At 43.4% G+C, this 23,758-nt stretch overlaps 1 protein-coding gene across 3 annotated transcripts in view; it reads right to left on the reverse strand.

The window, feature by feature from the left end:
• Nucleotides 1-8,011: 8,011 nt before the first annotated feature.
• The window catches only part of LOC112910215 (zinc finger protein 475), a 68,371-nt gene continuing 52,624 nt past the window's right edge, over nt 8,012-23,758 (reverse strand). The window contains exons 1-3 of one of the 3 annotated variants that reach the window (XM_072728750.1): nt 20,339-20,441; nt 17,829-18,009; nt 15,194-15,366 (exon numbers count right to left, since the gene is read on the reverse strand). In XM_072728750.1, the coding sequence (XP_072584851.1) occupies nt 15,215-15,366; nt 17,829-18,003 (327 nt within the window). In that variant the 5' untranslated portion in view covers nt 18,004-18,009; nt 20,339-20,441 and the 3' untranslated portion in view covers nt 15,194-15,214. Of the gene's footprint in view, nt 13,583-15,193; nt 15,367-17,828; nt 18,010-20,338; nt 20,442-23,758 lie in introns of those variants that run through there. The other 2 variants (XM_072728747.1, XM_072728746.1) reach the window with 2 other exon arrangements.

Here is a 23,758-nt window from a genome sequence, read left to right on the forward strand (position 1 = left end):
AGCTTATTAACCGAAAGTCAGTGTGCTACTTCTTCTACCTTAACATTTTATTAGTCATCACCTAGAATTAACACTAATAATTATAAAGAACTCTAATAGTCGGATCTTAGGTCTTCCTTACGTTGTGGCAATAAGTTAACCTTGAAATCTCAGGGACCTCATCATACCTCGATGGGGTTGGGCAGCTGTCCCCCATCTTGGAGCTCTACCATCTGTAGCCTCCTAGTTTTCCTCCTCAGGAAAGCACCCTTAACAGTTTATTGGCTCTTAAGTACTTCAGTCCTGCTGCTCCAGTTCATGGGCTGCATTAAGCACATGGCCTTTAAAATAAATGCAGAGGAGACCGGGAAATGTAGTGGAACAAAATAAATAGGTATCGAGCAATAATGGCCTCTGCCACAAGAGTCAATGTCTGTTAAGGACTTCCCCGCAGTTCTAAGTGCTTACACGGGCTACATCCAATTCCCCAAGGGCAGGGGATTGAGGTGGCGCTGGGAGGTCGTTTCAACACCACCACCAATTATTAGGCACCAGCTGGGTGTTTTACAATTCAAGTCAATTCTGACACTATCTACCTGGAGACAGTGTCAGATCCCACAGGTAAGAGGCTCCATCCTAGAAGACTGGCCCCTCCCCACTCAAATGCCAGTTGCAAGTCCAGTTTGCCTGCGCCTCTGAGTGATTGGCTGTAAGCTAGAAGTTCCAAAGACCTCTCCTTGAGTCAGATACATTTGCTAGAGAAGCTCACTGAACTCAGAGAAATATTTCACCTACCAGATTACTGGATTATTATAAAAGGATAGAACTCAGGAACGGCCAGATGGAAGAAACGCTTTGGAGAAGGTGGGGGAAAGGGCTCAGAGCTTGCAGGCCCCGGGCAGCTGTGCCATTCTACCCAACTTGCCTTGTGTTCACCAACCAGGAAGCTCTCAGAACTGGTTCCTTGGGGTTTTCATGGAAACTTCGTTACATAAACAGGCTTGATTAAATCACTGGCTATTGGCAACCAAATAAAGGTCCAGCTTCTCTCCCTCTCAGAAGGTGGAAGTGGTGGGACCAATAATTCCAATCCTCAAATCACCTGGTTGGCTCTCCTGGCAACCACCTTCATCCTTAAGTGCCACCCAGTCACCTTGTTAACATAATAAGAGACACCTTTGTGGCCTCTCACCCCTTGGGAAATTCCAAAGGTTTTATGACCACTGTGCCAAAAACAGACAAAGGACAAGTATATATTTCTTATTATAAATCACAATATTGCAGTGCTTCACATTGATGACTCACAACCCTATGAGGTAAATACTAATATTAATTTTATTTTACAGGTTAAAAAAACCCTGAGGCACAAAAAGGAGGAGTAATTTACCCAGAATCCCATAGGTAATAATAATAGGTAATAATTGGTGCAGGTGAGCTTTGCGTTCACTCCCGTAAATTCCAAAGTCAATGTTGTTTCCACCAACTATACTTTAAAAATACGGGGCACCTGGGTGGCTCAGTGGTTGAGCATCTGCCTTCAGCATGATCCTAGGGTCTTGAGATCGAGTCCTACATCAGGCTCCTAACCCTCGGCCTCTCTGCCTCAGGAATAAATAAAATATTTTTAAAAATTAAAAAAAAAAACACAAAGACTGTAAAAGAAAGGCCTTTTCTCCTTTCAGGGCAGATCTTTGAGAAATAACTTATAGGATAATTTCTTCTTTTACTTTGGTGTGACTTGGAAATATGAATCCAACCCACTCCAGAAGTTTCCCTCTTCTTCTGGTGAGTAACATCACAGTGAGGGGCTCTGCGTGAGAACACTTGGGATTTTTTAATTCTTGCTTTTTCGAACCATCATTAGTAGTTCAAGCATTTCAAAGAGCTCCCTTTGAACTAATAAAGCCATACTCGTCTGCCAAGAGCCTTGCTATTAAACTGAAAACTATTGCTGATTAAAGTTTTATTGTCCCTTCCCAGCTGAAAAAAAAAAAAAAAAGAAAGAAAAGTCCTCACAATAACACGCCCGGAGGCTATTGAAACATCCATGTTCTTTATGAATAGGAGTCTCCAGTGATTTGGAAAAGCAAAGTCCTTCTCAAGGGCTCGGATTTTCTGTACCAACTTCGATTACTCCCCTTCTACGTCAACTCTGCCCACCTTCGTTTCCAGAACAACGAGGAGACCAGGGATGATTGAAATTAGGTTTGTCTTAAGGATGGCTGGGAAGCTGGTTAACTGGACGTGCCTGCCACTCGGGGGAGAGAGAAGAGGCTCTATTGCCCCCTGCTGGGCTCGACGTTTCCATTCGTCTATGAGGTCTTCCAGCTCTGACTCCGAATCTCTGGCTTCTTTCTGGCTGCTTTCGCAGGCTAGATGCCCTGTGACATTTGTCAGTCTTTCTGTTTAGGTTTCAATGGAACATTGTTATGAAAAGGAGAGAAAAACCTTAGCCTTCAACGTCATGCTAATTCATAAACAAGGATAATCACTAACCACTTCTCCACGGCGCTCAATTGCTTCCAAGTGTTTTTCATTAAGCCTAAGTGAAAACACTTCCCACGATGCAATTTTAAGGGAATATTATTAATCACATGCCTTGATTAGCTTTGGTCAGTGGAATAAGCGACTGGCGGAATAAAAATGACTTGCTTCTTTCCAGATATCCTCACTTTACAAGAAGAGTATTGGGGGAAGTTTTGGTTTTCTGAACAATACGGTGCACTACGTATAGTGAGTGCTTTTCCAAATCTATATTGAATTGCAATGTTTGGCATTTAATTTCATCTGGCTTTATATTCTAACTATCTGATTATACAGGGAATGTTGATAAGGACGTCCTTGGGCTCTAAGGCAAAACGTTCCAAATCTTTTCCATAGCGCTTAAGAGAATAAACAATTTAACAAGACAGATCTATGAAATGAACAAAGTCTCATAGTAGTTAGAAAATTTCTAAGTATGAAGTTTTCATGGGCTTCAAACTCTTAATTTGTTTTGTATTCTCTGCCCCTCAGTTATGTGAAAACACATGGCTGTGAGAAAAGATGTTAGGGTTCTGCAGAAAGTAGAAAACATGCAAAAAGATTTTTATTGGCAAAATAAACAAATTAGCATGGGGGGGTGAATGGAGTTCGGAGTTGAAGATTTGTGATTTTAAACATAAATTGCATACCGTGCTTCTGGGAAAGAGTCCGTATTGTAAAAATGGGGATTCTTCCTGAAAGAATGTTTTCATTTCAATTCGATACAAATTAATATCGTAGCAAAATTACTTATGCGATTTGACACACTTGATTCTAGAATTCATGTAGAAAAAGAAAGTAGAAGACCTGGAAAAATTGTGGAAAAGAAAGTCTTTGCCAGACATCAGAATATACTGGAAATGCAGTTTTCCAACAGCATGAGAATGTTGCAGAGATAGCAAAGTAGGTCAGTACAGCAGAATGGCACATCAAAAATGAACACATTTATAGATGAGATAAAATAATAAATGATACTGGAACACTTCATTGAAGAAAAAGTTAGATCCTTACTATATACCATATAATCATGAAATCACAGGTGACTTGAGGGCCAAATAGAAAAGTTAAATGTTTTTAGAAGAAATTGAAGAGTCAGGGCACCTGGCTGGCTCAGTCACACTCTAGAGCATGTGATTCTGGATCTCAGAGAAGCTCAAGCCCCATGTTGGGCATGGAGCCTATTAAAAAAAAAAAAAAAAAAAGGAAGAAAAAGAAATTTAAGATTCAGTGTAGTCTTGGGGCAGGGGGAGTGGAGAGGGCTTTTAAGCTTGACATCATATTCAGAAAGCATAAAGGAAAAGTCTAGCATACTTTACCACATTCAGATGTTTAACTGCTTTCTGATAAGATGTCTTTCTTCCAGATACAGCATTGCCTACTGCCGGATTTAGAGGAGGCCCACAGAGCTCTCTTTAACCTCCCTCAACACTTGACACTATGGTGCAGAAAGGAAAGGACTGAGCACCATGTGCCCCTAAACCTAAGTGAGGCAGTCCCCACACGCTCTAGGGCAGACCCACAAAACAATAAGTGGTGCTGGAATACTGCCTCCCCTCACACGAATCCTTCATTAGTTGGAAATGGGAACAGCCATTCTCTAAAAGACCATCAGTACTAATCTCCTTAGGAATGATATCCATTTATTGATACATTTTATCCAGAAACCCAAGCTTTCCCATGCATCATGGAAACTCTTATACACAGACAGATCCGGATATTCCTTAGTAGCACTTTAACAAACCTCCACGTATCCATGACCTCCCACTACCTAATTTGCAGAATCTAGTGCAAAACGAAAACGTGGGGCTCCTTGTCCAAAAAATGAGTAAGGATTTTATGTTAACAGTGAACGTTAAGGCAAGCGTGGGTCCCTTCTTTGTGTAGATTATATACTCATGAGACTGTGTTCTCTGTCCCCAAACCCTTCCTTTATTGCTTCATAGTCTGTTATCAGCAAAAAAGTAACCTCAATTTCTTCTCTAAATGTTGAAAAGAATTCTTCATTCTCCAACTCATTCTTAGCTGTCTCCTCAGGACACTGCCAGATTCCCAAAGCCTACCTACTGTGGCGCCTGGCTCTTTATTTCCCCCTGCTCTCGCTTTTGAGAACTTTCTCTTCCTTTAACAAAACTCTGGTGTCTGGGGAGCCTGGATGGCTCAGCGGTTGAGGTCTCCCTTTGGCTCAGGTCCTGATCCCAGGGTCCTGGGATCAAGTTCCTCATCAGGCTCCCCCCTCCCCCAGGGAGTCTGCTTCTCCCTCTGCCTATGTCTCTGCCTCTCTCTGTGTGTCTCTCATGAATAAATGAATAAAAACCTTTGGGAAAAAAAAAATCCCACGACACTCTGGTTTCCTTCAAACCTGTGCCATCCATCCACATCACCTGCTGCCTCTCCTTGTTGAGCTCCTCTGCATACTCCCCTCTTTGTCCAGCCAGCGCAGGATGCCAAATAGATGCCCCCCAAAGTCGATCAACTTCGTGTGCATTTTGGAAACAGAACGAAACACTTGGGTAGAACACAAATTCGACTTGCCAACTGCACCGTAAGAGCAGGCACAGTTTAAGCCAAGCGGCCGTCCCGCCCGCATCACTCGCAAGACCTGGATGTTTGCGTTCTGTGCTCTGTGTAGGTTTTGTCAGAGAACCGGCCAAAACGTGGCCTTGCTACGGAGCCAAGTTGGTATTTATACCCTAAATATTTACGATTCCTTTTAAAAGTTGGCAAGGGGAGGAGATGACGGAGTCATCGACAGGACTTCAGCAGAAAATGCATGCATGCCCCTTCTACATCTGCTGCCGCGGGAGGCACAACCCGGGGCCGCCCGGCCTGCGCGCAGGGCTTCCAAATACTGCCCTCTGCTGGCCAGAGCGCGCACTGACGGCGCGGGCCCGAGCCTGCTTAGGGACCAGACACGCGCGGGAACCAAACGGGAGAAGGCGGCCGCGGCTCCCTAACCTTGACGTCCGCTCACCCCGCGTGCCTCCTTCATCGTGTCCAGAGCCCACCTGAAGAAAACCAGGCAAGCCGGGCCACTCAGCCGACTTGCTTTCGCACCACCGCCGGCCGAGGGCTTGGAAGAGCGAAGCACCGAGGCACCGAGGCACCGTCGCCCGGGCCACTCGCCCCCCTCGCGCAGGGTTCCCGCCCGCGCGCTTCATCCTGCTTCCCCTGTTGCTCTGACCGCTGTGCCTGCTGCTGTCCCCTGTCCCCGGAACCTCCACACGCAGCAGAGGGGCTCTTGAACCCCCGGGAGCCTTCCCTGATGGCACCAGGGCTCTGCCGTCTGTCCCTCATTGCGAAAAGGTAGGTGGAAGGGACACCTGGGCGGCTCGGCGGCTTGGCGTCTGCCTACGGCCCGGGGCGTGATGCTGGGGTCCCGGGATCGAGTCCCACGTCGGGCTCCTGCATGGAGCCTGCTGCTCCCTCTGCCTGTGTCTCTGCCTCTCTCCCTGTGTGTCTCTCATGAATAAATAAATAAAATTTTAAAAATAAAAATAAAATGAAACGTAGGTGGAATTGCTTTGGCATCTGCTGAATCAGGGGTCCTCTCTCTAGAAAAGCCCACACCGGTCATAGGAGTTGGGAAGGACGCATGTTTAAAAAAGGAAGAGAAAGAGCCACTTTACTCAGAGCAAGTAACTAAAATGTGAACTTTGATAACTTCTTTTATAGTTGATGCCACCGTCTAACGGCCCTGCAGTCGCCTTTATCACGGTCGATGTCACTTTCCAACATACAGGCTGCGAGCTCCCCAGGGCGCTCGGCCGGCGGCACATCTAGGGGATGCTAACACGGGTTGTGTACACTAGCCTTAACCACCGAGGCTGCTTACGGCCAGAGGTGACCACCACCAGGCAGACAGCCTGCAGCGGCACAGGGAGAAACGTGCTAGTTGGCACGCCAGTCACGGGCACACTGGTTAGAAAGCTGTGGTCTAGAAAATGCACCAGATTTAGGCAAAGTTGCAAGCCTTATCGCATTATCAGGAAATCCTGGGGACAAACTCCAGGGAGTAACAAGGAAAAACAAGCCAACTGTGAATGCAAACAGAACATATCGAGTTCTACAATTCTTGGAGCGGGCCACGCTTCCTGTGGGTTTCTTTCCTGGGGTGTCCTTCGGGGCCCCCACTGCCTCCACCTGTTCATTCTCTCAGGGCCAGCTCCAGAGTCCGCCGGCTTTGAGGTCTTCCTAACCATGCCAGCTCCCTGGTCTGATTCGGCTGCAGGAGTCAGAGCCTGAACACCACTGTTTGCATGATGACACGCAGGCTTGGGATGTTCAGGTTCATTTCCTTGGAGCATGTTTAATCCTCTACCCATGATCTCCTGCCTTTCAGGGTTGCATGCTCCCTTGCTGGCCAGAATAACCAAGATCTAAGCCCTCATTAGATGATGTCAGAAATCCTCGACCTCCTCACAGCTGACTCAGAGCATTAGTGGAGAGACTCACCTGCCTCGGCTGCTGCTCCTAACCGCAGCTGGGCACGCTCTGTGCAGGCCCCAGGGTTTCCTTGCTCTGTTTGCATGGACATCAGCTCCTCTCTTATTTTACAGCTCCACCCCACCCCCCATCAGAGCCAACAACAAGGCAGCAGGAAGGCTTGAAGATACACAATAGGAATGAAAATGCGTGCAAGAAGTCTCTAGAACTTAGGAATAGTGACCACTGCTTCCGCATCCCGCAGCCATCTCCCAATGCACAGAGTTCCCTACCAGTTGTTTCTCACCTCTGTCTGTCTTGCAGACATGATGCTATGAATTCAGTCCCTCCTCACACAAGTGGGAGGCCCCCTGGACCCAGTTCTGAGTCCAGAAGTTCAATTTCATTTTTGTCCAGCTCTAGCTCCAGAGGATGAAACATAATAAAAATTCCCCAAAGTCGGAGCTCTGTCCACTATGAAGGCAGCCATTCCCATTTCTTTACAAAACTGTGTCTCTCTTCATCGTGGCAACCACCGTCGTGAGACTAAAGCCAGGCTAAGCTTTGTATATTAAAAGTGCCCCTTAAGGAGTTTCCTCAGACAATAAACAATAAACAAACAAAAAAATCTTTCCTTCCAGTATTTTTTTTTTAAATTTTTATTTATTTATGATAGTAACACACACACACACAGAGAGAGAGAGGCAGAGACATAGGCAGAGGGAGAAGCAGGCTCCATGCACCGGGAGCCTGATGTGGGATTCAATCCCGGGTCTCCAGGATCGCGCCCTGGGCCAAAGGCAGGCGCCAAACTGCTGCGCCACCCAGGGATCCCTTCCTTCCAGTATTAAATGATGCTGCTGGCATTCCTGAGGTGTGAATATGGCTGAAACTTTTTATTTCACTTATTTTTGTAAATATTTTGTTTAAGGGGAGCCTGGGTGGCTCAGTCATTTCCAAGCGTCTGCCTTTGGCTCAGATGGTTATCTCAGGGTCATGGGATCGAGCCCCAGGTAGGCCTCCCTGCTCAGCAGGGTACCTGCTTCTCCATCTCCCAACCTCACCCCCCGTTCATGCTGTGTCTCGCTTTCCTGCTCTCTCTCAAATAAAATCTTTAAAAAATTTTTTTTAAAAAATACAAATATTTTATTCATTCATTTGAGAAAGGGGGCATGCATACATAAGCAGGGGGAGGGGCAGAGGGAGAGGGAGAATCAGGCTCCCTCTGAGCAGGGAGCCGATGCAGAACTCCATCCCAGGACCTGGAATCATGACCTGAGTTGAAGGCAATTAACCAACCGAGCCCCCCAGGTGCCCCTTTGCTTATTTTTTAAGTTAAGTGGATTCCCATGCCGCACGTGGGGCTTGAACTCACGACACCGAGGAGAGCTACATGCTTGACCAACGGAGCCAGCCAAGCACTCCTGACTGAAATTTTTAAAACTTTGGCCTTTCAGAAAAGGCCTGAATTTGCCAAACTTATCAGCCTTGATGGTACGAACAATGCCTGGTTTTCCTGGGTTTGTACCCAAATATTGTCAATTTTTCCCAACGGGAAAGTGGTCTCTAACAAGAAGCCAGAAATAGATTTATGTTAGAGCAGCCCGGCAGACACTTGTTCCTCTAAATCTCTGTTTACCTCTTCCTCCTGCTGTCACGGTGAAAACAATGCCCGGCCTCCCTTGCACTTAGGCACAGCCATGTGGGTGAGATGTGGCCCCTGGATGTGAGCAGAATGACGTGCATTTCTTCCAGGTCTGATCCTGCAAAACTGGCAAATAGCTGACTCTGCGCTATTTTCTCCTTGCGGCTGGGCTGAAAGGAGTGGCTGTCCCAGGGCAACTTTTGAGGGGTACATGTTGAAAATGGCAGAAACTTCATAGCCTGGGGCCCTGAGTGATTTCATGAAGAAGGGAGATTGTCCCTTGGCCAATGCTCCTTCTAAAGCAAGAAATAAACCTTGGCATTATTTCAGCCATCATATTTTGGGTCTAGCACAGCAGTTAGCTTACTCTAAACACGAGCTATAAATGGATACGTCAGAGATGCTCCTGCTGAGATGTGCTGTTAGCAGAGGTCTGTGTGGTATGATGAGGGAGCCTTATGGTCAAGGAAAGGCCTGCCCCCACGCCTTCTTGACTTCCATCCTGACATTCTTTTTTTTTTTTTAAGTTTATTTATTTATTCATGAGAGACACAGGGAGAGAGGCAGAGACATAGGCAGAGGAAGGAAGAAGCAGGCTCCCCGTGGGGAGCCCGATGTGGGACTTGATCCCAGGACCCTGGGATCATGACCTGAGCCGAAGGCAGATGCTCAACTACTGAGCCACTCAGGTACCCCCTATCTTGACATTCTGTCTGAAATCCTGCCACATAGATTTCATTAATTTGGATAAAGACAATATTTTTCAGAAACTTCTCTTAAAAAAATTATATCACCTAATGTTAACTACACTAGAAAAAAAAACTACATCACCTGAAAGAGCACATAAAACTATAACCTTTCATGAGCATCTTTGCAGAAATGACTTTCTCAAATTTGTTTTTACTGAAACTAGTGAAAAGTTGTGAAAGGGGCACAGGCTGTGAAATGTGGGGGTGCAGAATAATGAAGGAGTGGTAGAGGGCTATCTGGACCATGGAGCACTTGAGGTTTTGCATCAATGGACACAGAAGCCTGGACAGCAGTGGGTGTGATGTGGCACCATAAAATTCTGGAGAAACTTTGAGAGAGAACCAGAAGATTCAAAGAAGGGAGAGGAAAGCATTGAAGGCAAATCTCTTGCTCGAACATTTGGCTGAATACTGGTCCTCAGATCAGTTTTTCCACCTTTTCCCTACATCTTAAGCAAGTTACTATGATGGCCCAACCCTCTTTTTAGAGTGCCCATGGCCCCTCAGGAGAGCCCTTTGGAAAGTCCAAAGTGAACTTCGGGGTTAGTTCAAACCATACCCGCACTTTCAGAATTTGAATCTTTTGACTATTTTTTCACTCAGTACTTTCCTTAGAGATTCCTATAACAATGACTACTATTTCAGATTATGAAGTTCTTTTTCTCTCTGTGACTCGTGGAAAGAATAGACAGGTGGGCAGGGCAAGGCCATTAGGGCTTATTGGCACCAAAAGTCAATGACCAAATAATTCAGGGGCACCTGTCCATTTATTATTATTTTTTTATTTTTAAAACTTAATGATTTTATTTATTCATGAGAGACACAAATAAAGAGGCAGAGACACAGGCAGAGGGAGAAGCAGGCTCCCTGCAAGGAGCCTGGTGCGGGACTCAATTCTGAGCCAAGAGCACTCAACCACTGAGCCACCCACGTGCCCCTATTATTATTATTAAAACAAGTATGTGCATATGACAATTGATTTTGTGGTTAAACATATTAACATCACATTAAAATTAACAGTGATTAAGTAGAGCATTAAAAATTTGCATCTAGAATGTGACATGTTGCTAAACAGCTGGCATTCAGGGGTCGCAGATCTTGGAGCCAGTTTCCTTGGGTGCTCTGCCCTGACCAAATGTCGGTTGTGTCATCCTGTCATGAGGCAAGCCATGGAGGTGGCCAGCATCCCTTGCGGATGCAAGAGCTTTAGCTCTGATCAATAGTTTCATTGGTCCTACCCTATGCCACATAGATGCTTCTATTCCTTGCCTGTTGCTGCCAAAACGAATCACTGCGAACTCACTGGCTTGAGCAATACACATGTACTTCCTTACAGCTCTCCAGATCAGGGGTTGAACCCAAGATTCACCAGATAAAAACACATGGTTGGCAGGGTGGCATTTCTTCCTGGAGAATCCAGGAGAAAATCTGTTTCCCTGCTCATTGAGGTTGTTGACAAAATCCAGGAACAGGTGATTATAGGACTGAGGTTCCAGTTTGCTTACTGGCTGTCAGCTGGGAACATGCTTGGCCCACGCAGGCTGCACTCTGGTCCCAACACAGAGTTACCCACGTCTCCGCCAGCAGCGGGGTGATGAGTCCTTACACTGCCGCCTCTCGGGCTCAGCTCTTTCCCTTCTTATTCTGCCTTTAAGGACTCATGCAGTTTAGATTGGACCCACTCAGATGATGTGAGATCATCTCCTGCTCGAGGTCTACAATCTTAATCACATCTGCGAAGTCTCTTGTACCATGTAAGGTGACATATTCAGGAGGATTGGGGGACTGGGCACCTGTAATGTTGGGAGCTGTTATTTTGCCTAACAAGCTCACAACTAGGAATCATCTGAAAACCATCAGCTGTAGGTAATCAATGTGCATCAGTGATAGCACCTGGCCCCCTAATGCCTAGATCAGGTTTTACTCTTTTTTTTTTTTTTTTTTAATCACACTTGAAGTTTGTATCCATTGCTGGCTTGATCTCATGTTTCCATAAGTAGAACTGAAAGGCGTTATCAGACGTACTCTGGATTCTTACACTCTAAGCAGCAATCTCTATCACTCCAACTTCATCTTTTGCCCCCAAAATTAGTAGGTAAAATTTAAACCATTCAAGCGCAACCCCAGTAGGATGTCAGGAATAGATTTTACCTGGGTGTAGAGAACATGAGACTTCAGATTTTATTTATTTACTCATGAGACACACACACACACACACACACACACACAGAGAGGCAGAGACACAGGCAGAGGGAGAAGCAGGCTCCATACAGGGAGCCCAATGCGGGACTCAATCCCGGGACTTCAGGATCACACCCTGGGCCAAAGGCAGGTGCTAAACCGCTGAGCCACCCAGGGATCTCCCTATTATACTTTTCTATGTGTTGTGTTTACTTAAGTGTTTTTATAACAAAATGTAAGCAAGACTAAGCATAAAGGTGTACCATCTTAGGATAAGTGTTTTTCCTGGTATATATTCTCTCTATACCTCCCAGTTTAGCCCCCACTGGAAACCTGCTTTTCCAAGGAGTTTGTTTCCTCCAAGTGCAGGAAAACCTCATTTCTCATCTCTGAATGCAGTGCTCACAGAGCCTGGGTAGCACCAGGGGGACAAGTGCACCATGTCATACGGGTCAGCTGGAGGGTCACTAGGAAAGTAATAAATGATAAAGGAAGGTGGACCATCGCCACAGGAGAGAAAGGATCCTTCAGGACTGGAGAAGGCATGGGGCTGAACTTCCAATCCTGACCTGATACAGGATTAGAGCCACACAGGCTGGTTCAGGGAGGGCTGTAAAGACGAAATGCAACTCATGTCACAAATGGACAAGGGACAGAAAGACCAAGGGCTGTTTGCAGCAGGTAGAAGATATTGGATATCTGCTCTACTCTCCTTTCCCTGCTTCATAAATGAGTCTGCTTGCCCATAGCATCTTCTTTCTTTCATGAAGAGACTCCGGTCAGTATTCCCCAGGCCGAGGTGGTGTCACCTGGTAGCCATCCCCGAGACCACAGTTGGAAATACTTGTCTGTCAGCAGATATTCTGATGAGGCCGCCTGAAGAGTCCCTATCGTGGAGCACTTAGCACATTTCCATGCTTATTCACCGTAGGAGATTCTTTCTCTCCACACCTCTACTAGGACACGCTGGTTTGGTCCCCAGTGTTCCCTGCTGATAGGAGGCATACCCTGTAACTCTGATGTGAATCGAATGTGCAGATGAGCATCAAGAAATCCTGAAACTCTCCCTGTAGCCTTGAGAGGGGAATTTTTTTTGCAATTCCTAAAGTTTTATTTATTATGTATTTGTTTATTTAAATGCAATGAATGAACATATAGCCTATTGTTAGTTTCAGAGGTAGAATTTAGTGATTCATCAGTTGCATATAACACCTAGTGCTCATCACATCACATGACCTCCTAATGCCCATCACCTAGTTACCCCAACCCCCACCACTTCCCCTCCTAGAGGAGAATCTAATGAAAAGTTTGTGGCAGCAGTTAACAGAGCACTGGGGGGAGTGCATTGTTGCCCATGCCTATAATAATGCACCCCGGGCCAACAACTGCCTGGGTGGGCAGAGAAGAGTAAGCATAAGAGTACCAAGTGACTTCATGGAGTATCTGCTAGTCATCACCTAGGAGAGTGTCTGTGGGGACCACAGCTCACGGAGGTGTCAGCTACCATTAAAGAAATTATTTTGACAGTACAAATATCTGCACTGAAGTGAATTAATTGGGAGGAGGGCAGTTGGCAGAGAACAGGTGAGCTCCTTCCTGTCAATGGGGAGATTTTGACCACTTGCCTTCTAATAGACGGAAACTCTTGGACTGATGCTGTGACTATGAGCTTGTTCTGGATTTAACTCCACAGAAAACTTGCAGATCCACTGAGGTCAGCTGGGGGTGGAGTCTCCACCATCAGCACCATGATGGACGTCCAGGTGACACAAGGTTCCCTGTAGAAGTGACCATTCCTACAAGGGCTGGTTGTTTCCCACTTCTAGAACTCACACCCCTGATAATTCCTACAGATGGAGGAGTTTGTTTGGATTTTTTGGTTATGCTTTGAAAGGAACAGGTATAAGAGTGTCTTTTTATGACTCCAACCAGCAACTCATTTCAAAGTCAGGGGCAACATTTTTGCTTTATATCCCCTGCTGGCCTGCTGAACATTGGCAGGATGCAGCATGGCTGTTGAAAGACAGGGCAGTTCACATTTGGCAGATCGTTCGTTCATGTAGTTCACTGGGGTAATGACGAGCTGTAACACACAAATAGCATTGAAGAGAGGGAGTTTGGGATCTCGACAGTCGCAAGTTTGCCTCCCTATCTCATCCCTCGATTCGAGCTCAGCATGACCACAAGTTAGCTTTTTACATACTTAAATATCAGTTTCCTCAGATGTAAAATAAAGATAACATTTCCTTGTCTGTTGATGTGAGATTTATATACACAGCAGTATAGGAAGCTCTAAGCACAGTGTCTGACACACAGTACACTACCTCTGTTATTCGATGCTGTCATCTTTGCTAGCAAAATGAAAAGGACTGAATCATCAATGGGTTATTAGATGCTATGTCTTTCTCAAGATGATAACCTTTTTTGAGGGTATCTGAAGACCATTTTAAAAGTTAATCTCTTCTCCCTTTGGAAAGGGCAGAAAAAAAAAACTACCGGAATGATTAGTGCAATTAACTTAACCTTTTATAATACAGAGATGTGTGACTGAAATATTAGGTCCAATAAATTTGCTTGTATAATTTGGAGCTGACTGTGCTGTTAGGTCATGGATTCAAGGTTTGCAGAAACCCAGTGGATCCAGGATGGCTCTGAACTTCAGCCATAAAATGAACAAAGATCTCAAGCAAAGCTGCCGGCAAAGCAGCACTGCCCAGGGGAGCAGAATTTCCTGGGCAGAGCACCTCCCTGACCCTGGCATCCTCCCAGGAGAGCCTCGCCTCTATGAATGCACACTCAAGGTTTAAAATACAGGGCAGTTTCATAACCCATGGCCTGGGCAATGGGTGGGGAGGCAAAGAACTTCCTGGCAGGCTTTTAGATTGCAACAATAAAACATCTATAAGCCCCTATGAGGACATAGAGAAGTCTCTGGACTTCTCCTATAGAAGGAAAGAGCTACCCTCCACCCATTTGATGAATCGCACTGTAACAATCTTCTGACATATGAGGCTGGCACCAGTTCTGAAATTTCTCTGTAGCATTTCCTGCTCTTGGTAAGGGAGTATGAGTTAGACATGGTCCTAGTACTTTAACTCCTTAGCTTTTTTTTTTTTAATGTCTTGCTGTGTGGTGATTTTATAGAGACAAGAAGATTCCCAATCAACAGCTCAATTAAAAACGTCTCCCTGGGTCAGAGGAAGCAGGGAGTGGGACATTATTTCAGAAAGCACAGGGATGGGAAGGAATCCAGTTTTTCTTGAGACTAAGGAGTTGCCTGAAATTGCCACCTGAAACCTCTTGTTCCCCAAATAATAATGGTGCTAATTGTGAAATTCAAAATCTTGCTCAGGAAAAGAGAATGGAACAAAAACAGCAACAGTTGGCTCTGATATTTCCTGGAGACAACAATGCCAGCCCAGATGAGGTGCAGCCCACTTGTAATTCTGTCTGATGGGGTGTGACACGGCCCCCAGTGTGTCTGTGCTCCTGCTTACAGCTACTCGTTAAAAGCAGAGCGTTGGCCCACCGCATCATGGTCCCGGTCGCACTCGTGCCACCAGAGCCCTGAGCTGGCTTCCCACACTAGACCGCCTTGAGTGGGTTCCAGTGTTTCTTGTTTCCTCTCCTTCCCTCCTTTTCCCCCTTCCCTCCATACCCCAATCTCTCTCAAATGATCTAATTCCTGTAACACTTTTTGCTGGGAGAGAGGGCTTTACTTGGCGACTTTGGGTTTACAGGATCGTTGGTGAACAATCAGCCTGTCTGGCAGGAAGGTACGCCCACAAATATTACAGGGAACCAACTGGCTCAGGGCACTGGTCCAAGCAGCTTCATTTAAGGCATCGAGATCATAGAAACCTTTGGCTGGAAAGTTAAAGAAAAAAAGGAACAAAAAGGAAAGAAAAGAAAAAAAAAGAAAAATGGTAAAATGGATCAGTTTTTGTTCTGGAGAACCATACTCTACTTTTTATGGAAAATATTTTCAGGAAATACCTGTTGACTGAGGCTTTTAAACAAATCAGACCATTTTTGCCAAAAAAAAAAAAAAAAAAAAAAAGGGTACCGCTCCCTCTTTCAAGGGTTGAGTAAAAAGTTAGCTATGAACCGGAGACTTTTCACTCCTTGGATTTTTAAAAAAGGGGAAAATGTTGTTTTATGTGTTATGATATGCATTCTTCACTAATTATTAACATCTTTGCTTACACATTATTATCTTGCAAATACAACTTTTGGCCTTCTTTCAATTGACTCTAAATATAAACTGACAAAGGGAAAAGAACATGCATCTGTGTTTTTCCTCTTCTGTAATCCTTCAGTGGAATGTTCTTAATAGGCCAAAACTGACAGTTTAGGGTGAATTTAGGATGAATGATATCCTAAAAATTTATCATCTCTTCATGGCCATAGACTTGAAGATTCTTTAAATAATTTAAGTGAAGAATGCAAACAGAATAGTTAATCGGATGAAGAGAAGTGTCCTTAAGAAAACAAGGAAGACATCGAAAGATGTATAATCTTCACTGGCAGAGAGTACGAGAAAAGGCATATGGCTTTATTTTAGAAAAACAGTGTGGGATTTAGCTCTAATAAACCTTATTTAAATAGAATGGCTTTAGTACATTAAATTGACTGTGTCTTCGTATTGCCCCAAATAGGCCCCCCCTAAGTGTAGCCAGGCACTCAAACATAAATCGCATACTTTTCTTTTTGTCATTTTCACAGCAAATATTTCTTCATTAAAGCCCAGGCAATTCTCCTATGACTTCATCCTAATGGTTCACACAAGCATAGCAAACTTTAGATTCCCATCCTGCTACTCCTCAGGTTCTTTATTTCGCTCCACGGGAAATGAACCCCAATACAACCTCGGACAAACTCAGTATCACTTTCCATTGCAGGATACGATACGTATTTTGAGAGCTTTGAAAATTATCGAAAAAAGAACAGCACGGACTTTCTCCTTACTCATACATGGTAATATGGATTCAAACATTCCACAGTATTGAGTCTCATTGGGGATGATTTTGTAACATGGTTACAAATGTTGGAGTAGGGCTTTGCCTTTGGATCCGGAGGAAGGGTTGTTTGGACTCCATGACCACAGTAAGTCATGGAGTGGGAAATGGGATGGGAATTCTCTCTGCTTCCAGATGAAGAATGCCTTTAGAAACAAAAACAGCAAGGGGCCCAGAGCAAAACTGCGGGGAAGTGAGGTTATAGGGCCTCCCATTTCCACTTGTGAGCAATAACAGACTAATGAACCCCCCTTCAAACCAGTTGTTTCTCTCTCCTTTTCTAGACTCATGATCATTATACTCAGGCAGAGAAGCTGATATAGTCAGAAGTGCAGAAAACAGATTTTTGATCCCACAGAGAATGTCTAGGAAGAGAGTTTCAGCAAAGTAAACTTCTTTGTGGGCAAATGCTCTAATGTCTATGGATGGATGTTTTCATCTTGGGCTTTTTTTTTTTAAGATTTTATTTACTTATTCATTAGAGACAGAGAGAAGCAGAGGGAGATGCAGGTTCCCTGTGGGGAGCATGATGTGGGACTCGATCCTAGGACTCCAGGCTCATGACCTGAGCCAAAGGCAAACACTCAACCACTGAGCCACCCAGGGGCCCCTCATCTTGGGCTCTTTTCCCATCTGAATGATGAGTCCTCCTACTTTTGGCAAGGATTATGAATAGTCAGGTTCTAGCAGCCTTTAGAACTTTATCATGACAATCTAGATTCCACTCTAGGTTGTTAGAGAACTCTCTTGGGTCACATCTCTAACAAGGTACTTAGGACTCATTTATACTAAAAGACTTGGAGTACCCTCCAGTTATACAAATCTAGTTACATAAGGAGGATTAATGAATTAGATAATACTTTTCTTAAGACCAAGAATGATTTTCCTTTGAGGGGATCCACTGAGAAAGTGACAATGATAGAAATAAGATGAGCAAGCCCTAGTTTGCCTGGCAAACATTCTCTGAACTACTTTGTTCTCGCCCTAAATGAGCAAGCAAAGGCTCTGTTAGGAGGCCACACACACAGCAGCTTATGGAGTTTTATTTGCCTTGTGCGGTGCTTTACAAAATATTAGTTGCAAAATTTCAATGATCTGGGCATTGCCTATCGATTTCTGGATTTCTTGTTTCTTTTGTGTTATTGAAAAATATGCCCACATTGGGCTAAATTTCTTAATGGTAACAATGGGAAGTAGGTTGCTGATTTCAGTTATTTGAATAACTAAGAAAGGAATATCTGTCCTCTTATAAGTTTAGCGAGAAAAGTCTCCCCTTATACAGTCAAGTTTTTTGTTTTTTCAAAAACTTACCAGTAATGGTCCTGACTTCTGGTTTTTTAGGTTCTGATCTCCTTAACTCTTTAGGTAACAAGTTGTTTTCATTATGCCACTTTTTCAGACATTGTGGTTCATGGATGGCAATAGATTTTGTTCCATATTCACGACCACAAATGTAGCAAACAACTGTTGGTGGACGCCTTATCATTGTTGGCTACAAGTAATATAAAATATCTGTTAGATAAAGTTCAGGTGTAGAAATTATACTTTAAAATTATAATACATTCAAATTAACTAGACAATCACATTAAAAAAATTCCAACCATCAGATAAATTGAACTTTTTTGGCAATTAAGATAATAAACCATCTGAGTGATTGGGGTGGGAGTAAGGATGGTTTGGGAGGATAATAGGAAATAAAGAGATCACCAGAATTCTACAAATTGGTACTTTATAAAATGTGTTTTCTCATTTAATAATTATTGATCACTTATTTTCTGGCTATTCTCAACACTGGCAGAGACTACGGAAATAAATCAGGTATCCTTTCAATAAAGTCCGGGTCTAGTATGCCAATATTCCTGAAAAGTAGAGTCCCACGTGTCATTGGAGAGTTTAGGACTGACACTGTATACCACCTGAACAACTTCCTGTGATTCTAGGCCTTTTTTGATATGGACCAGGCTCCACCCCCAGGCAGGATGGTTAATCAATCGCATTTGGGAGTTGGTTGATAGTAGCCACTTCTCCACCAAGCCATGCTCCAAGAGCCCCCCACCTCCACCTGTCCATCCACAGTAGATGGAAAACAGCGTGAGTGAAGCCTCAGGGATGAAAACCTGAAGGTGAATACAGAGAAAAGCAACTAACATAAAATATTTTTATTAATAATAACAAATAGTTGCCTGGCGATCAGTGTAGCCTTGAGAACTAGAAACAGATGATTCAGCTGCAGCCATGCTATGAACAACCGTGAATGCCATGTTAAGATCTGGGGCAGCCCTGGTGGCCCAGTGGTTTAGTGCCACCGTCAGCCCAGGGTGTGATCCTGGAGACCAGGGATCAAGTCCCATGTCAGACTCCTGCATAGAGCCTGCTTCTCCCTCTGCCTGTGTCTCTGCCTCTCTCTCTCTCTCTCTCTCTCTATGTCTGTCATGAATAAATAAATAAAATATATTTTTTAAAATCTGGATTTTGTTTTGTAAATGATATGAAACTGTTACATAGGGGACTAACTTATAAATGTACTTCAAAAAAATTAGTCTGCCGATAATGTATATCAAGGGCTGTCTTGGCACCATGTCTTGGCACCATATCTATGAGAGCTTGAGCGTCCATGTGGCTCTGGGGTAAGGAAACAGGCAAGTTGGGGAAGGAGAAAAAATGGATTCTGTTCTGGACCTGTTAAATTTGATAACCTAGTAGAATTCAAACATAGTCCAGCTGAAATAGCAAATAGAGGCCTGCCATTCAGAATTCATGGATTTCAGAGCTATGCACATAAAGAAGATGTTTAAAACCATGAAAATTCCAGAAAAGGAGTATATAGAGAATGTATGAAGGTAAAGTCCTGAAAGCATGTCTACAGTAAAGAGACTGGTCAAGGGAAATCACAGCCTAAAAAGATAAAGGTTCAAGTTCACAATTAAAGAAAAAGGGCATGAAGACAAAAGACTCCACTCAGAATTCTGGACACACTTCTGGTTTCCAGAAATGTGGTGTCAATAGTTCTGTCCAATGGCACACTAAGTAATGGGGAGGTTGAGGAAAGTCACTAGATTTGGTTGCCGACAGATTATATACCAGTAACTTTTGAGAGTTTAGCTCCAATGGATAGATACGGATAACAACTAAACTGCTAGAAGTTAAGGATTAGGTCATGGAGAACAGAAATCCACTTTCAAAAAGTTTGCAGAAAGGAAATTTGAGAGGTAGAGTTGAAGAAAGATCCATTTTTAAGGTGCCTCGCTGGTTGACTTGGTTAAGCCTCTGACTCTTGGTTTCCACTCAGGCCCTGATCTCAGGGTCATGATGAGATCGAGCCCAGCATCGGGTTCTACACTCACCGGAGATTCTCTCATTCCCCGGTTCCTCTCCCCTGCTCTCTCCCTCTCTCTCTCTCTCAAATAAATAAATAAATCTTTAAAAAAAGGTCTGTTTTGTTGCTGTTTTAAGGGGTGGAAGTGTCTGAGGTAGAGACAGCCTGTTAGGACTCAGAGAAGAGGGATAACAAGTAAGAGAACGAGGTCTCAGAGGAGGTATGAGGAGATGGGATCCCGGGATGTAACTGGAGATGTTAGCCTCCAAGGACATAGAGAAAAAGTGAAAGAGAGATGGATGATCAAGAAGGGAGGCATAAGTGGAGCTCCTACAGGATGAATTTAGTCTTCTAAGTATGAGGCAAACCATCTTCAGACAATGAAAAGATTTGGATTCTGGGAATTAGAATAGCAAAAATTACTGAGATTTTTGAAAAAAAAATCTGGGATTCTCTTAGCACTGCAGAGAACATGATAGTAACTGAATTAAGGAAAAATACTCACCGAATAATGGGAAGACCCAGTTAAGCTGAGCTGCACGAAACTTCAGTGGAATGAAATGACCTTTTCCAATAAGTGTGTAAGTAGCACTGGGTGGCATGAAAACAGAAACAAATTAAGTTGGTGGTGTGGTTTCCTTTGGGTATATATATAAAAGGGTAAAATGTGTGCATGTTGGAGAGTCAGCCAGCTTTTCACTAAGGCTAATGGGGGTTACACCTGCAGTGGAAAGAGCAAAATCAAAATAAGAAGGAAACATGTTTCTGGTTTCTGCATACCCAAGCAGATATGACAAGATTCTAGGTGAGTAAAGCCACTGACACACACGAAGCAAAAATGGAAAGTGGAGTTACTCCTGAGATGATCCAGTTGAAAAAAACCGACACATTATTTATTAGAGGGGAAGTGGATGCGGGATGGGTAAAATAAGGTAAATGGGATTAAGAGGTACTAACTTCCAGTTATAAAATAAGTAAGTCACTGAAATGAGATGGGGAATATGGTCAATAATATTGTAATAACATTGTAGCATATGATAACTATACTTAGTGGGATGAGCATTGGGAATAAACAGAATTGTCAGATCACTATGTTTTATACCTGAAACTAATTTAACATATATCAACTATACTTCAATAATTAAAAAATAATTTTTAAAATATTTTATTTATATATTTACCTAGAGCATGTGAGAGGGGAGAGGGGCAGAGGAAGAGAGAGAGAGAGACTCCAAGCTGAGTGCAGAGCCCAGTTTGGGGCTTGATTTCACAATCCTGACATCATGACCTGAGCTAAAATCAAGAGTCTGATACTTAACTGACTGAGCCTCCCAGGTGCCCTAAAAGAATAATTTTTTCAAAGGCACATTATTTGAAGCAGAATGTTTTTCTTCTCTTATTCTATGCTGAATTATGCCAATAAACCACATTCATCAAAAAATGACTGAATAGGTTTTAGCCTTCTTTTTTATTAGCCATGTAACAGGATCTAATAATGCCTGAAAAGTGACTTTAAAAATATTTGGGGAATTCAAGACCTAAGAGAAAGGCTAAAGCAGAAGCAATAATTTTCAAAACATCCAACAATTTCTTACTGTTTTTTACATGTTCATTTACTCGAAGATTAATTAAATACAGGTTTTTTTAGTTTAACATGAGAAGCTTGTCTTTCTACTTTGAGAATAATGAATATTAATATTCCATATGAAAAGTATGAGCCAAATCCAGTATTTAACCAAGCATATAAGCAAAATAAATGGCACGGGTCATTAATGAAGACATTCATGTCACAATGTCAGAAGGTTTCTTTTGGAAGGAAAAATTAGAAGAAAGCAGACAGACGTAGAGGCCAGAAGACATGCACAAAATAACTTAAAGGGATGTGGGAGAAAATTAATACCATAAAAAGGCTAAGATGTTCTATATTATATTTTCCAAAGCCTGCTCCATGCTCTATTTGTGGTTGAACTGCCGTTGAACCTGCAACACACTCCATATTCTTAGGTTTTAAACATTTTACTCCTAAGCCTGCTCTAGGGAAGTGCAAGCAAGCAACCCAGACACCAGGGAAGAGAAAAATGCATCCCTGCTGGTCTGAATGGAGATAAGAGAACCTCTTTATTTTTCATTAGTTTCAGGATTGTCAATCTGAAACTTGCAGAGAGCTGAACGATCTCCATCTCGTGGTTCCTTGCCACGGGTTTGCTCTTCAGCCTCTTTCTCTGGTGTTTTGAGATGGATGGGGGTGTGGGGAAGTTGGAGAGGAAGTAAAAGAGGAGGTGCGTGCCCCAGCGAAAAGGTAGAAGACCCTTTCTTGGCTAAGGCGCTACCGTGACTCGGCACAGCCCCAGCCCAGCAAGGCAGCGCCAGTGAAGCTTTGCCCTGCAGCATGGGGCTGACTACCTGGGGCCTTGCCAGGGCCATGGATTCCAGGAAACTGTAATCAAAAGGAAGGCAAAGAGGAAGCTGATAAGTCTAAAGTTCCTGCAGAGCAAATGGTTAGATCAACAGTTCTCCTGTCAATGTTTCAGATATTCTGGGGTGAGGCATTACTTTTTTTTTTTAACATCAAAGTATAACATTCTTTAAGAACTTAATCCCCCAATCTACATAAGGGCTCCTTCAGGTGTGAATTGTTTTATGGGGCGGGGCAGCTAAATGCCCCCTAATAAACTTTTGTTAGGGCTCATCACAAATTTGCTTTTGCTTCCTGATTTCCTGGGAAAGTCTACTGAGGCTGGATCTGGACAGAGGGGGTTGAGCACTTCAGGGAAAGCTTTCAGATGTGTGTATTTCTTTTAACTTGAATCCACTAACTTTCATATGTTTCCAATCATTTTGCTGGCCACTATTGGCATTATCATTTTATTTTCCACGCAGCAGTTTTTTTCCTCCTTTTTACTAATGTCTTTTCTCCTTCAGGAACACTTCATGTTTAATCTTCTGGGCCAGGACTGTGCATGGCAAAGGAAAGAGGACATTTAACAACTTTTCTCCTAGTCAGTGTCATGACCAGTCATCCACCTACTCACTTTTACAACTGAAAATAAGTAACTGTCACAAGTATTGGAGAGGATGCGGAGAAGGGGGAACCCTCGTACACTGTTGGTGGGAATGCAAACTGGTGTAGCCACTCTGCAAAAGAGTATGGAGGTTCCTCAAAAAAGTTAAAAACAGAACTATTCTATGATCCAGGAATCACACTACTGGGTGTTTTACCCAAAGAACACAAAAACACTAATTCAAAGGGATACATGCACCCCATGTTTATAGCATCATTTTCTACAATAGCCAAACTATGGAAGCAGCCCAGGGGCCCATTGATAGATAAATGGATAAAGATGTGGCACATGTATACAGTGGAATATTATTCAGCCATAAAAAGAATGAAATCTTGCCATCTGCAAGTGTGTGGATGGAGCTAGAGAGTATAATACTCAGTGAAGTAAGGCAGTCAGTGAAAGGCAAATACCATATGATTTCACTCATAAGTGAAATTTAAGAAAAACAAAAGAACATGAGAAAAAAGAGAGAGAGAAAAACCAAGAAATAGACTCCTAAGCCTAAAGAACACAATGATGGTGGCCAGAGGGGAAATGGTTAGTGGGGTGGGTGAAAGGTGTTGGGGATTAAGGAGGGCACTTGCTGTGATGAGCACTAGGTGACTTACGGGAGTGCTGAATCACTATAATGTGCACTTGAAACTAATGTAACACCATATGTTAGCTCTACTGGAATTAAAATAAAATAATAAAATAAAAAAATAAAAATAGCTGTGTAATACCACCATCTAAGCAATGGCAGCAGAATAAGGGCCAAAAAAAGAGAATGTTTCGGTATTAACCAAGGAATTGATAGAAGAATGGAAATGGTTCCAGTAATCCTAGACTAGGATATCTATTTTAATAGTCTCAGTGACCTTCCT

The sequence above is a fragment of the Vulpes vulpes genome, chromosome 12 (genome assembly GCF_048418805.1).
Source record: "Vulpes vulpes isolate BD-2025 chromosome 12, VulVul3, whole genome shotgun sequence".
Lineage (NCBI taxonomy): Eukaryota > Metazoa > Chordata > Mammalia > Carnivora > Canidae > Vulpes > Vulpes vulpes.